This window comes from Eubalaena glacialis, chromosome 8, assembly GCF_028564815.1.
Source record: "Eubalaena glacialis isolate mEubGla1 chromosome 8, mEubGla1.1.hap2.+ XY, whole genome shotgun sequence".
Classification (NCBI taxonomy): Eukaryota; Metazoa; Chordata; class Mammalia; order Artiodactyla; family Balaenidae; genus Eubalaena; species Eubalaena glacialis.
The window spans coordinates 60,012,944-60,028,319 of record NC_083723.1 but is presented as its reverse complement, the minus strand read 5'-3'; the positions used below and the strand labels follow the sequence as shown (position 1 = coordinate 60,028,319).

At 36.0% G+C, this 15,376-nt stretch overlaps 1 protein-coding gene across 2 annotated transcripts in view; it reads right to left on the bottom strand.

Annotated features, from left to right (window-relative positions):
- The window catches only part of DGKB (diacylglycerol kinase beta), a 645,545-nt gene that overhangs the window by 527,187 nt on the left and 102,982 nt on the right, over window positions 1-15,376 (bottom strand). For both annotated transcript variants that reach the window (XM_061197732.1, XM_061197733.1), the window contains exons 3-4: window positions 13,602-13,622; window positions 1,588-1,741 (exon numbers count right to left, since the gene is read on the bottom strand). In XM_061197732.1, coding sequence (XP_061053715.1) covers window positions 1,588-1,741; window positions 13,602-13,622 — 175 coding nt within the window. The remainder of the gene's footprint in view (window positions 1-1,587; window positions 1,742-13,601; window positions 13,623-15,376) is intronic.

The window sequence follows — 15,376 nt, the reverse complement described above, 5'->3', positions numbered from 1 at the left end:
AAATCTCGACCAGTGGCTCCCATAGGATGCTTAATCCCCTCTCAGGGGATCTGTAAGGTCAAAATGCTATCAGTGATGATTCTGAGATATCATTTGGTTTTTTCACTCTCATTCTCTCATGGGTGTACAGTGGAGTTTTCAAGGGGCTACCTGACATGATATGGCAACACAGCAGCAGATGTGGTTATTCAGCTGTCTTCTATGAAGTTGGACGTTAGTCATTTGCAACAGTGTGAAATAATGTCAATCTTCTCACTATTTTGTTTTTGTTTTTGAAAATAGTCATTTTTCATAAAGATGTTATTTTTGTCAACATCTGAGGGGCCGATCATTGTAATTTCTAGAATGTGTCATCTCTAATATGGTAAATAGAAATAAATATCACCCATATAAACAAGAGCATTTTGGGGTCCTCAATAATTTTCAAGAGCCTAAAAGAGTCCTGAGATCAAAGAGTTTGGGAAACACTGCTGTAGACTACATTTCTCCATTGCCAGGTGGAAACCTGTTGGGTTCACAGGGGGCACTAGGGAGAGAAGAGAAGGGAGGCGGGAGAAGGGACTAGTTCCTGCTGGTCTACCTGCACTTATCTGTTAGATCTCTCCAGCATTTCACCGTCCCAGCACCTGGGTCCAGTAGCAAGGCGCTCTAGACTCCAGCTTACTGCCAGACCAAGAAGGCGCAGTGAGCTCCCGCAATTGAGTCCTGCACAGACCATGGTGATGCTGTAAGAGGTCTGACTTCCAGGGCTGCACAAACCTCCCTGAGCTCCTGAGCTATCAGAGCCAGTCAGGAAGGGTCCCCTCCACAGGAGTCTGACAGCGAGACCTGCCAGGCAACACCCACCCCCCAACTCTGCCTCCCAGCCCCAAGAGGTCCTCCTTCCAAGCTTCTGGGTTTTGATGACACCAACCCAGGGGAGGCATCTGCTTCCTATGGTTCTACCTCAGTGTGTCTCAGTGTTCCTCGTCACCTTTTCAACTCTCCAACACTGTTTAACCAGTTTCCTATTGCACGTTTTCTAAAGTAATAGAGTGAGATTTCTATTTTCCTGACTGTGTGGAGAGTGATACAATTAGTGACAGGTAGTAATGCATTAGACATCTCTAAAAAGCTACACCTAATGAGAGAACCAACCATCTCTATGGTGATAAACTGAATTAAGTATCTAAGAGAAAAATTAAAACTCTGTTCTGAGCTTACAAATCTAAAAATGTGAAAGTATATTGGTAATTTGAACAATGGATATTAAATACTATGTTTTTACATAACTGCCTTGTGACTACATATATTTTTATATATATATATTCCAGTCATTTAAAAGGGCACTTTCCTATATTTGATGGAAGTATCTCTTAAAATTATTACCTAAACATAGACTTCTAAGACACTGAAATGACAAGTGATGAATAATGATAAAGTATATTTTCTCTAATGCTTAGTTGCACAGTCTTAATATAAAAGGATAAATCCTGCAATAAAGGTAATTTTTAAACAAATCATCTCATCTTATAGAGAACTTATAATGATTTTTCCCTTTGAGGTTTTTGCATTACATACATTTTTAAAGTAAATAATTAAACTTACCACCTGAGAGGAGAGCAGGCTTACTTTTTACCATTGGACTAGAATGAGGAAACTTGTTGCTAAATGACATGAAAAGGTGTGTTGTGAAATCATCAGGAAGCTCGGCTTCCAGGAATGTCTTCATAAATAGCTTGAAACCTTCAAAATCTATCGTCTGAAAAAAAAATTTAAACATATATTTTAAGACTCAGCCAATGTTAAGATTTTGTGCTATGCTCAAAATCATTAGTAGTAGACACGACCTCAAACATTCTTAAATCCAAGTCTACAAAAGGAAGGTAACTATTTGAGAACTAAATCGGGCAGTCAGTCCTAGGTTGACACTGGTGATTAGATTTGTATGTCTTACCTGCAATAATGGAGCAAGAAAAGCAGGAGCTTTTCACTCAGACATCTCTATTTCCACAGTATCTATGTGGCCTTAAAAATTTTACCCTCTGAAACTTAATTTCCTCCTCTGTAAATTGAGTGTAATATTCCCAATCCCATAAAGTTGTTATGATGATTAAATCAGACAATTATGTGAAGATGCCAATGCAGAATCATGCACACAGCATGAATACTCAGAAAGAAAGGTATTTCTCTCATCTCCTTTCTTTGTCTCTAATGGTGAATATTGTTTTCGACAATTGGAGAAAGTGGTTGGCATGAAAGTTTCACCCTAACACCAAGACGAATGGATATGAAATTCTAAAGTGAAATTCTAAATCTTCCTATGCAGATTTTCAAAGAAATCTACTTCAAGATCCATGCCCACTCTTACTCATTGCAGGACTATAAAAGCGTCGACATTTACATGCAAAGAACCATTGCTACTTTGAGAATCTCCTTGTCTACTTGGGGAAATGGTGATGGGAGCCACCTTCTATCCTCAAGTTAATGAGAGGATTTCACAGGAGCTACTAAGAGAGATTGCTTTCTCCAAGCAGATGGGGACAGTGGGCCAGGATCTGACTCCTGCCTGGGAAACTGAGGACAAGGATACAGGTACTCGGGACAAAGAAAAGAAAATGGTATTGTACTGGGCTTGGCCAACCCTCCTTGTGACTGCAGGGACAATGACGCATAAATGTTGCCTGGGAAATAGCTGTAGACCTCATGGAAGAGAAGGCCCCTGGAGTTGTGTTGGATACTATCCAGTAGGCCATTTGAAGGGACTAGGAAACCTACAGAGAAGAAACTGAGATAAAGCCACATCTGTCCAGATCAAGAGACTGCAAGGGCTATAGGCCTCATAGGAAGCCCTTGAAGGGCATTTTTTTATTACCCAGTTTAACGTAACTGAGATGAAACTAAAAATAAGGAAAAAATAAAACTTGGCAGATTAATGCTCCTAATTTTTTACAGAATCCTGGCAGAGGAGAATAAAATTCCATAAACTGCTATTTTGGATACAAAAAGTCCATTTTTCCTATGTAAAAGTATTGGGATAAGGTGGTAGAGAACAACCAATTTTATTATTGTACTGTTTTGAATAAACCCAAAAGGGAATCAGACATACAGGGGTGTCATTATGAGAAAGTAAAATTTTGCAGATTAGATCGCATGCCCTTTAAGTATATGTACTGTGTATGCTTTTGTACCTAACATAACCTCAAGCTAATACAAAACAAAGCCAAAAACTTCACTTTATTTATGAATGGTTCCAAGACTCTGTCTACAACTTAATCTGACATTTTTGGTTAAACATAACTTAGTCTTGTTTTGCTTATTAATTCTCAGAAGGGCACTTCAGATGTTTATATTGGTGGCGGTAAAAAGACTTCATTTCCTTCCATATTTAATGAATCACCTCCACCACAGAATATTGTAAATTCTACTAGTGGATTGAACCACAAAACTAAAAACTGTGAATAACATGAATATATAAAGAATAGCATCAATTAGCAGAAGTACTTTCAAAAAGCAATTTGCCACAATGAATGAAGCTAAGGTTTCAAAATACACAGATGAGGCCAGCAGCCAGACTAGTATATCCAAATAAGTTGCCTTGAGCAGGGCACCTCTTCTTACTAATAGGATTCCTCAGGATGGCCCATCAAAAGAGAAGTAATCCACACTCAGCTGGATGAGTGACCAACACTTGTCAATAATCTTCAACATGTAAGAAGGGCTATGGGGAACGCAGGAGTTAATTTTATATGCAAAGTTATAGGAAATTTGTATGGTAAACATTCACAAGCATTGTGATTAAAATCAAAGTTACTTATAGTTGCTTTTCTTCCTGTACCCTTTTGTAGTCAGCACTGTGTTTGGAAACATAACAGATGACAGAGCATGGTTTTGAAGTCAGGCTACCTGGATAAACTCTCAGATCCAACACTTTCCAACTGTGTGACAGTGGGCAATTTATTAAGTTCTCTGTGCCTCAAATTCTTCATCTATAATACCAACCTCTTGATTTGTTAGGAAGAATTACAAATCGTATTTGATGAATGAGCCTTAAAACCATATTAACTTAAATGTTTCCATTTGCATTTAACGAATCATTACATGGTTCATTGTTTTTTGGTGGGTGTTTTTTTAAATTGTTGTTGTTTACTTGTTTTTCACTTGTTTTTGTTTTTTTTTGAGAAACCAGGTAAAAAAATGGGAACAAAAGACTATAATTGCTGAAATTTTTTTCTCTGAATCTTCCTTCACAATAAGATTATATTTTAAAACAGAATCATTTCAAGCCAAGGGTTTGACGTGGTAACACAGGAAAACAACAACAACCAACCAACCAACCAACAAAAACAAAAACAAAAACAAGGACTTCAGAATAAAATGATTTTGTTTCATATTCCAATACCTCCACTCACCACCTGAGTGATTTGGGGCAAGAAACGTATCTGCTCTTTTTAAGGAAAAATCTGCCACATCCCAAGTGTGATAACCCACATAGGACCTCCTTGAAATCGGTGCTTGTGGTTTAATGATGAAAACCAGAAAAATATCCAACCAAAAGGAAGAAGTGAACTTAATGTATGACATCCCTCTTAATAAGGAATACATTTCTCCTTGGTCCTTCTTTTTTCAGATCTCAGGAAAACTTTCTGAATTTTCTCCAGTGTTGTAGCTCTCCCTTGCTCAGCAATCAAAAAATATCTTAGTCTTATTATCTGACATCTCTACACCTTAATTTCCTCCATATAAGATCAACTGTTCAGCATTGCTGCCTAAAAGTAATAATAAATTGATGTAAAGCACTTAATGCACCCTTGGACACATAGGATGTAAAAGAAATAAAATAGTAAAAAAAAAAAAAAGGGAATAAGTAAAAAGAAGCACTTGTTTGAGGTTAGATGGGTTTTTTCATTATCTTAATTTGCCCACCTCTTTATTGGTCCAGGAAATTAGAATTTCATTGCATTATTCCAAATCTAACCCTCTGTTTTTTGGGTCTTAGATATTCTGATGTAATTTTTCTGTGTCAGGCAACATTGGCAAATTACTGCCTTCAGAAAGCAAGCCTTTAAAAATAGATTATCTTACTTTAAAAAAAAATAAAAACTTATCGTAGACATAAGAATAGAATAAAGATTTCCTTAGTTCTTAAATGATTTCCATGAGATGATGTCATCCTATTTATGACTAAAGTTTTACTGATGATGTCAACTTTTTCCTCCAACTTCTTTACATTATTGGTGGCAGCAAACTTCCTTTCTCTTACATTTCCTGTCATTACACACAGCTTACAATGCTGCAAAACCCAAACTTCTTCAGAGCCAAAAGGCAGCTGCTTCAGTGTTTCAGATTCACTGAGGAATTAATCTTCAATGCCTTTCCTGGTTAACCCATTTCTTTCTTATTAGCAAAAGATTTTCCAATCTTTTCTAAAATTCTATGTTGTCCAAAGTACCAAACATTTCTGTAAGTGGATAATGTCCTCAATCTATACATTTTCCTTATCTCATGATTTAGCAGAATACCTTGAAATTTAAGTATCTTATTTTCTACTGCTGTCATCTAGCAGCATTAGCATTGGTTTTTGAAGACTGTGACCTTTAAATAGAATGAGATCATTTATATGCATAGCAATAGAAACACTAATGAAAAAAGTAGGGTCAGGCAGTTGAATGAGTGTTCAAAAATCGAACTGGCTGTAAGCTCAAAGACAGATACACCAAATGATGTTTAAAATTTTGAAAACTGCTTTTTCATTTTTTTTTTTTCCTGAAGGAACAGGCACAGACTATTTAGGGAGATAACACAGAGAATCTGTAAAGAATACAAACTTGGGAAGCTGCTCAGATGTTGCTGCCAAGTTGGCATAAATCCAAAAACACATTTCTATATGCCTTTCATTACTATATCTGACCATCTGGTTTCTTGGTGTTTAAATCCCTGCTAATACTAAAGAAATAACTCTAGCATTCATCCAAGTAGATTCAAAGTGAATGAATATAAATGTCGTCATTCTATCATTACTTTAATTTATTTTGGCAGTCTTGGGATGAAGATTTTCTCATAATCAGCAAACGTTCATTATGCATACATCCACTTTGTACTGGGCTCTGTTCTCGGTGGTGTGGTAAAGATGTTACTGATATATGCAAAACTCCTTCCACCAGGAGGCTTATCTTCTAATGAAGGGAATAAGAAAAACACCAAAATAAACAGGATAAATGTACAGTGTCTGAAGGTATTAAATGTTGTCGAAAAAAATAAAGAAGGAAAGGTTTATATGTGGGGGAGGGGTGCTTACAGTTTTAAATCTGATGACTAGGAAATGAGAATCGGTTCTGTGAATAAAGATTTAAATGAGATGAGGGAGAGAGCTTCGTACATCTTTGGAGAAAGAACATTGCAGATCAAACAGGTGGTGCGAATATCCTGAGGTATTAAGATGCTCCTGTTTGAGAGGATTTGCTGTAGGAGCTAGTGAGGAGGAGCAGTAGTCCAGAGCAGGACTGAGGGAGGATGCGAGTCATAGACAGGAAGTACAAGATAGGATCTTTGGTGGTGTGTGGATGGGGGCTGATGCTGTAACATATACTAGACCATCAATAAAGCATTATGCTTTTAAGGTAGAGTGAGAGGAACAGTTACTGGAGGGATTGCAGCAGGAGATCACATGATCTAACACATTTTAACAGGATCATATGACCATAATAGGATCATAAGACTCTTTCATATAATAGGATCATTTTATATAATAGGATCTTATAACTTTTATATCACACAAAAGATAGTCTAATTTTCACATTTTCTAACAAACTTGTATACACAGCTGATTAATAAGTGATCTTTAAAAGAAAAAAGGGGGGCTTCCCTGGTGGCGCAGTGGTTAAGAATCCTCCTGCCAATGCAGGGGACACGGGTTCGAGCCCTGGTCTGGGAAGATCCCCCATGCCGCGGAGCAACTGGGCCCGTGAGCCACAATTACTGAGCCTGCGCGTCTGGAGCCTGTGCTCCACGACAAGAGAGGCCACGATAATGAGAGGCCCGCGCACCGCGATGAAGAGTGGCCCCCGCTTGCCGCAACGAGAGAAAGCCCTCGCACAGAAACGAAGACACAACACAGCCATAAATAAATAAAATAAAATAAAATTAAAAAAAAAAAAGAAAAAAGGAATCATTGAACTATTATAGATTAGATTAAGGTACTAGCTAAAACCATTAACAAAGAAATGACTTTACTTCATTTACCAGCAAGTATGGACTGAGTACCTGCTATGTGTACAATACTGTTGACTACTGGGCAAAAGAACTCTGATCAAATGAGGTAGGCAGTAACTTAAATTAGAGGCTTTCTTTCACCATTTCCATTTCCATTCTGCTGTCTAATTTATATCATTAACTAATTATATTAAATTGAACATTGATGTAAAGGTCATCGAACCAAAGTATATAAATTAATATGTAGCATGGCTAACTTCCTGAGATTTCAAATACATATTTTTTATATTAAAATACTTTCAGAAGAAAAATGTGCACTTTAAATGTCTCATTGTTTATGCTTATTTTGTATTGCAATTTATTGTTCATTACTTCAAATTTCAGAGAGCTCCTTGATAGTCTCCTAAAACTGCCATGGAGAAACTTCTGTTAAAGATAAAGAGTGAAAGTGAAAGTGTGAATTTCACACTGGATTTTTAAAACTTAGTTTTGGCAAATGAAATTATTTGTACTACCTCAGAGGTGCATAATTTATTAGTTGTACTTGTCTTTACCTAAAACCAACATTTATTAAGTCTCAGTAAAGAGAAAATTAGAAACATGTTTTTCAGTAAGACGATAAATGGCAAGAATAACAAACAATGCTACTCCAAGTTATTTTAGTAATTATGAAATACAAATAATGGATTGGAAGAATTTTAAGCAGATTATTTTTGTCGTGATTTTCAGTATATCTTGTGATCAAGAGTCTGTATCCAGGGCTTCCCTGGTGGCACAGTGGTTGAGAATCTGCCTGCCAATGCAGGGGACACGGGTTCGAGCCCTGGTCTGGGAAGATCCCACATGCTGCGGAGCAACTGGGCCCGTGAGCCACAACTACTGAGCCTGCGTGTTTGGAGACTGTGCCCCGCAACAAGAGAGGCCGCGATAGTGAGAGGCCCGCGCACCGCGATGAAGAGTGGCTCCCGCTTGCCGCAACTAGAGAAAGCCCTCGCATGAAACGAAGACCCAACACAGCCAAAAATAAAAAAATAAATTAAAAAAAAAAAAAATCCTTCCCTCTACTTTAAAAAAAAAAAGAGTCTGTATCCAACTACATTTTGTACTTAGCGGGAATCCACTTTCATGGAGTAGGACGTTGTCTTGCCTATGTTTCAGTGCTGTCACTAGAACTGCTGTGAATTGTTACTGAGGCACACACCAAATGCTCTATAAGTTATTTCTCCTCAAAAAATAAAACTCAATAAAGATTTTGGGAACAACTATGCATATATAATTTTCATTAATAATGTCAGTTTTTAATGATTGCTTACTTGCATCTTTACTTTGAAAGAAAATTTCCAAAGGGGGTTCACTTAACGAAGGTATGTGTGCAGGCAGAATTACAAGTATCTCTTCTTCCCTGCTAGACTATAAGATCCAACACAACACTGCATCACATAGTGCTTAAAACAGTGTCTTTTACATTGTAAGTCTTCCTATATATTTGAAGTATGGACACTGGAATAACAAAAAAAGAAAAAAAAATAGCACAATTTCACTCAATTACCTCTTTGTAGGAAATCTAGCAACAAAGAAAATTGATTCAGGTAGGATGGTAAGAATTTGTGAAATAGAATAAATAGAAAAAGCTTCTGAGCAGGAATATACTGTTTTACTTAATAAATCTCAAATGAGATTATTTTAAAGTATAATAGCATATGTCTATATATTTAATATTGTAGCAGATTAAAATAGAATAAAGTCAACAAAACTAATGATAACAAAATAACCAAAAATTTGGAATGGTTTCAAATATATACTATCCTATAAATTCTATTCTTTCTAATCCATCAAGGTCCAAATATACCAGGGTTATTATTGGGAGAAATATCAAGATGGGAAGGTGTAGAAGACAGACTAGGAAATACTCAGCCAGCATGTGAGAGTGAGGGATTGACACTTTACAACTGGGTAAAGGCTTAAGAATTCAGGGCTTAAGAATTCCCTGAGTTGAAGCATTTTGTCAGCAATTTGAAAATATATTTAATAGTTTGACACTTTTTGATAGCAAAGATCATCTTGACCATTTCTATTTCTCCCACAGGTCCAGATACAATATCCAGTATATAATATACATGCAATAAATGCATTTGGGATGCAACCCAATTATTTTTGTTCCAAGTGCTTTTCTCACTTTCTGTATATTTATCTCTCACCAGTGCATGCTTTTATGCCAAACTCTTTCTTAAAGCCTCCAATATCTCCTTTTAATCTTCATAGTTAGTGATACACTCTATCATCCATAAGTGGAAAAATAAAATTAGGTGTTTGCTTAATATGTTTGTTGCATATCATGGAAACTCTCTAAACGTTATTGTGTTCCAGGAACTGCACTAAATATTAATATGTTACATGTATGCCATACTTCAATCCTCACGATAACCCCTTAAGTAAATGCTACTATCACTCCTATTTTATAGACAGAAAGCTGAGGCTCAGAAAAGTCAAGCAAATTGCCCAAAGCCAAAAGCTCCTAGTTAGTGCCAAGGACCTAAATATTTCTGACTTCAAAGGCTACTATGTTATAGTTAATCAAAGTATAATTCTATAGACAGATTTTGATTTTTCAATATTCATACCTAGTACAACTGGTTTATCACCGTCAAATGTATTGACTAGTGTATCAATAAACTAGCCATTAGAGAAAAAAGGGAAATAAAATAAAGTATAAAAATAAAAAGTAATGGCATAACTATCTCTACTCAGTTCCACAATCTTGAAAACTCTGAGTTGACTGTAACTCTTTTTGACATACTAAGTGTAACCTATTACTTTTGACCATATATCTGCAATGTGTTCTAACTCTGCCCCCGACCTCTATTACAACCCCAACTGCCCTCCCAGTTTTCATCATTTGATTGGACTGCTTCAATAACTCATACCTGGTCTTCTCTATAACTCAAGCCTGTTGTTCACATTGGTTTAGAAGTATTTTCCTAAGTGGAAAATTTAACTCATTGATCTTAGGAATATCATTCATGATTTCCTTTACCTATTAAAAAAAACCTTAAAATCCTTAGACACTCTAGGCCTTTCTACACAAATCTCTAGATTTATTTCCCCCTAATATCCTTAAATGTACTTCTGCTCAAAAAAACTATTCCTGTTGATGAAAACACACAAACAAAAACAACATACAAACCTTAAGATAAGTTTTAGTTGTAGCAAGCACCTAAAGAGTTTGCTCTACTTGTCCCTGAAGAAGTGAAAAAGATCACCTGAAGATCCCAGCATCACTTTTTCTCTAACCTGATTTTTAACTCGTATAAATTATTTAATCAATGTTATGAAAGAAATGAAAGAGCAACCTACACAGAATGTTTAAATACTGCATATCAAAGTTAGCTGTTATGATTAAACTCAGGAGAGTTACTAGTTTATTTTTCAAATTATTTAACCTTGTTTTTAAAACTCATCTGTAGAGAAAGCAATTGGAAGCAATTAGTATAATTGTATTTTATATACCCTAAATATTTACCTATTGTTAAATTTCTGTATATTTATTACAGAACGTTAAGGGAGAAATGGATCAACTGTGACATATCAACTGTAACAGATATCACCTAGCCACTTGAAGCAGTCAAATCATTAATCCAAGCTTTCAATTTTGCATAGATGTAGCAGATGGTCCGTTCTCAAATTCAAGATGTTTTCATAGATATAAAATAGTTTGTTTTTTTGGTAAATGTTGAGATTTGATCCTCAATGCAATTAAAAGAAACCTGCAAGAAGTTATTCAACTTGATTTGTTTAATTATGACATAACTAATTAATCTCACAAGTATCCATGCAAATATTTTCTCAAATTGTTGGATGTGGTTCCATTCTATGCAAGAGCAATTCTCTGAGTATCAAGGCATAAAAACTGAAGCAACATGGTGAAATAAAAGTTACTACGTATTTCAACAATAAGTATTACACAGTCAAAATTGGGTTAATAACAATTGTAGTAGGCATTTTATTCTTCAATTTGCTGGTATGTTTTCAAAACTGTGTTCTGGTTGTAGCTTTGATAAGAGGAGGAAGATGACTGAAATTGTGCTGATAGTAATAGGGAAGAGAAGCAGAAATACTGGTTAACATGTTACATCCATTCCTTGCTAACTAATTGTCCTGGCATTTATGCAGTTGTGAGAGGTGGAGCAAATACAACAGACACCATAACTCCCGCCAGGACAGCACTCTGGATTGCAACCAGGCCTGGTAGGGGAAGCAAATCACATGTCATGTCCTCCACTCATACCTCACGGTAGAAGGAAATTAATTTAGCGTTGGGAAAGACATCAGAGTGACAGCGTTATATTTACTACTTTATAGATGAGAAAAGTGAGGCTCTGAGAAAATTAAGGTTACAGGATTGGTTGGAGTGTCTCAGATATTCTCCCTTTCACCTTTCATAAATTTTCCAGAACTTTCATATGAAATCATGGTGCTCCTTACAGTGTGATCCACAGCCACTGCCTCAAAACATCAACGGAACACCTGGCAGACAGAGACTTAAGTATTTTGCATATACTTTAGAATTTAACCCTTTTGACAACTCAGTAGAGCCAATACTCTCTTCATTTTATAGGTGAACAAACTCAGGCTAGGAGAGATGAAGTAACTTGTCCAAGACCTGCTCATATGTGGCAGATATGGATTTGAACTCAGTTCAGTTGGAAACCTAAGACCATGTTTTCTCTGTTATACTTTCCAGGTGCTTTCTTTAATGGCAAAGGTTGAATTTGGTTCTGGAAGTACAATTATAGCTTACAACACAAGGGTGTTTATATCATTGCTAATAATTATAATAGTGTCAATATCCTTGTTAAAGACATTTCAAATATACATTAGGCAGCAGCACTACAAAATGTAGGTTCTGAAATCCCAGGTTTCTTTTAAGGGGTTGAAGCAACTCACTTGTCTGAATAACACAAACCCAGTACAGAGTACTGAGTACAAAGATAGAGTACGCCCAGGGAGCTATGAAAACTTAACTCAGCCTTAGGCCAAGAATCATCTACTGACAGGAAATGTAAAAAGAAAACCCTACACTCACGGAACACTGATAAACAAAGAACACACATAGAGTAATAAGTATGCATGCCCTCATTCTTTTTCCTTTTGGCTACCCTCAGCTTTCCGCATTCTTTCTACTCTGCAACTGAAATTGCTTCCCTACTAAACAACTGCATATGGAACAAAGGCTGAGCCAGGAAAAGGAAGGAAGAAGCTCATTCTACTGACCCCAAGAAAAGACGCTCATTTGCCATCAGTTTTCAAACAGCCTGGAGCAGGGATGAAGGTTGTGCAGAATGGTGTGTTTGTTGAGTAAGGTGTTCAACAAATGCCCTTTAAAAGCTAGGGCCTGCTTAATAAAAGCAACTGTTTACTCTGAGGAGTTGCCTCCTAACAACATAAAGCTCATGTAGACTGTCTTTGGGGGAGCTAGTAGGTTTCCACAGAGGTCAGGGATGAGATCAGGGAAAGGTCATCCTGTGAAAGGGGCTGGTAAAAATCATCACCGTCAATGAGTTGCCATTTCAGTTGTGCTTCATCCTAGGAGACTGTAGTATGTAGGACCAGTGTCTAAGTCAGTCAAGATCATTCTGACGTAATCAATTGTACTGGGACATGTTGGGGATGAAACTGCAATGCTTATTGTCATTGAAACAACAGGGAAACTTGTGAATAAGAAGCAACTAGTACACATTCAGTATCGTCCAAGGGAGACAATGTTATGGTTCTAGACAGCTCATGCATTTTACTAAGATATAGTCCCAGTAGGATATAAACATCCATTTAGAGAACTCAAAAACGTGTTGTAATTCTAGGTATCCAACAGAACTATGGACCTAAAACTTCCTTGACAAAATGGACTTTACTAGGAGAGAGTGGTTGAAACAACAGATGGATTGCTCTTTTTCCCACGAGGACTAAAATCAAGAGCTTTTCACTCATATTTTCTTCACAGATTCTAACAGCACTGTCGACCAATTAAAAAGTCCTTATCCATCTCATTTAAAAGCAATTATTAAATCTCCCACTGTAAAATAGTAATTTAAGACTTTCATTAAATAGATCATTTTACCAGAGCCTGATTATATTTCAGTGAAATTAGAAAATTAAGTTCAAGAGTCTACAAAACTGAAGCCTGCACTCTGGACCCTTTTTGATTCTACTGAGGTATCAGCTCCTCCATTTGAGTCTTTAATTTAAACAAATATCAGTCACTTATAACTTTATAAGTATTACAGTTAATATTGTATATTATATGAATCTTATTGGTACAGAAGTATAGCTCAGTGATATGGATAAGAAATTCATAGCTCACATCAGAATAAAGAAAGAAAAGACAGATTTTAATAGAAAAGAAAATGTCTTACTTGTTTAAGAATGTCTTGTTTCTGCGCATGCAAGGAAAGAAAGAATACATGCGTTAAGGTAAGATAATTTATACTTATTATCTCATATTGCTGATAATTTAACTAAAAAGTCAAGTTTACAGATTGATTTTAAAGCATACCCTAGATCCATGGGTCTAAAAATGTGGTTCCAAAATAGCAGCTTCAGCATCAGCTGGGAAACTGATAAAAATAGAACATTTTGAGCCCCACTCCAGAAACTAAGGTGAGGAGGCAACAACCTCTGTTTTAAGAAGACCCCCCAGGTGATTCTGATGCCAGCTGAAATTTGAGAATCATTGAATCAACCAATCTTAGAATGTAATAAGCAAACAGTTCTAATTGACATGAGATAAATATAATGAATAACACACACAGTATAATTAAAACCTTCCAGAGAAGAATGTGAAAATGTAACAGTATATATAAAGATATATTCGATTGTACTTATTCCCCACTCCTATTTCCTTCTATTAGAATAACATACCTAGCCTCTCTCCCCCCCTTTAAAGACAAATATCTTTCCATACATAAGCCACTGCTTAATTTCTTCCCATCTCTTTAGATGTCAATGAAATAATTTGGTGTGGAATTTGAAATCCAGGGAAAAAATATTTATATATGCAATGCCAAACTGATTCTTTCTCATAGTATAAAATTCTATGACTCTCATGAATCAGTTATATCTGAGATGTTCTGAGTGTGTTTTACTATGAACCTTCTCACTAGGACTGGATGGCCACTACAATCTACCTGTAATCATACTCTTTATATTGTCCACATAAGATTAGGTGGAAACTAATAGGCATCTCTTACCTTGTTGGGCATGAGCCAGTAATAATTATGTGCAATGGAACATGCTATGCTCATTACAGAAGCAATGTAATGCTTGCAATGACATGCAATGTCATTCAGTCCATGTGAAATACCTTTCCCTTCCCCTTATCCTTCTCATCTCCTCAGGTCTTCCCTCTCATTCTAATGGCCTAGCCAATTAAGTGAAGAGGAAATGTCCTAAACTGGGATCCGAGACAACCAGATTTTAACTACGGTTATTGTCACAAACCTAGATGGTTAATCTTGGGAAAGTCATTTTACTTTTCTTAAGATGAGTTTCTTTACTTAAAAACTTTATAATCATATTTGTTTGGTTATCTCAACACCTTTCTCAAGTTTTTATTCTTAAAGAATCTTTAAAGCCATTGTTTAAATTTATATTTTATGATTCTGTCATTTATTTCCTCACAGGAATTAAAAATAAATGAGTCATCCATATATTACACATTTCTCCTCTATTCAAATGGACTTAAACAGGTCACATTTTCATTGGATTAAGCTTTTATACACAGAGCTTTTATAATTCAGTAGTTCAAGTGAATCATAAGAAAAATAATGCATCTACTGTTTAAGCAGCTTTACTATATAAAGGGGAGAAGCAATTTAAGAGATATTTAGGTTGTTTTCTCTTTGCAAATACATTTTATATGGATGATACAGGCCATCTCCATTTTAGAAAACAAAGTATTAGTCATTTACTCTAAAGCAAGACTAGATTAATCACTTTTCTAATTTTTCTTGTGCAACTGAACATCAATTAGGTAGTCAGTCATCTATGCCTTTAAAATTTGAGAGTGGTTTCACTCTTAAATTAGAAATACTTTTGGGTCTTAATGAGATCTAACTTTTTTGTTTTTCAACTGTTCATTATTTTAATAATGCATTTCAAGAGCAGATCTGTGCACTTATGGAGAGGTATT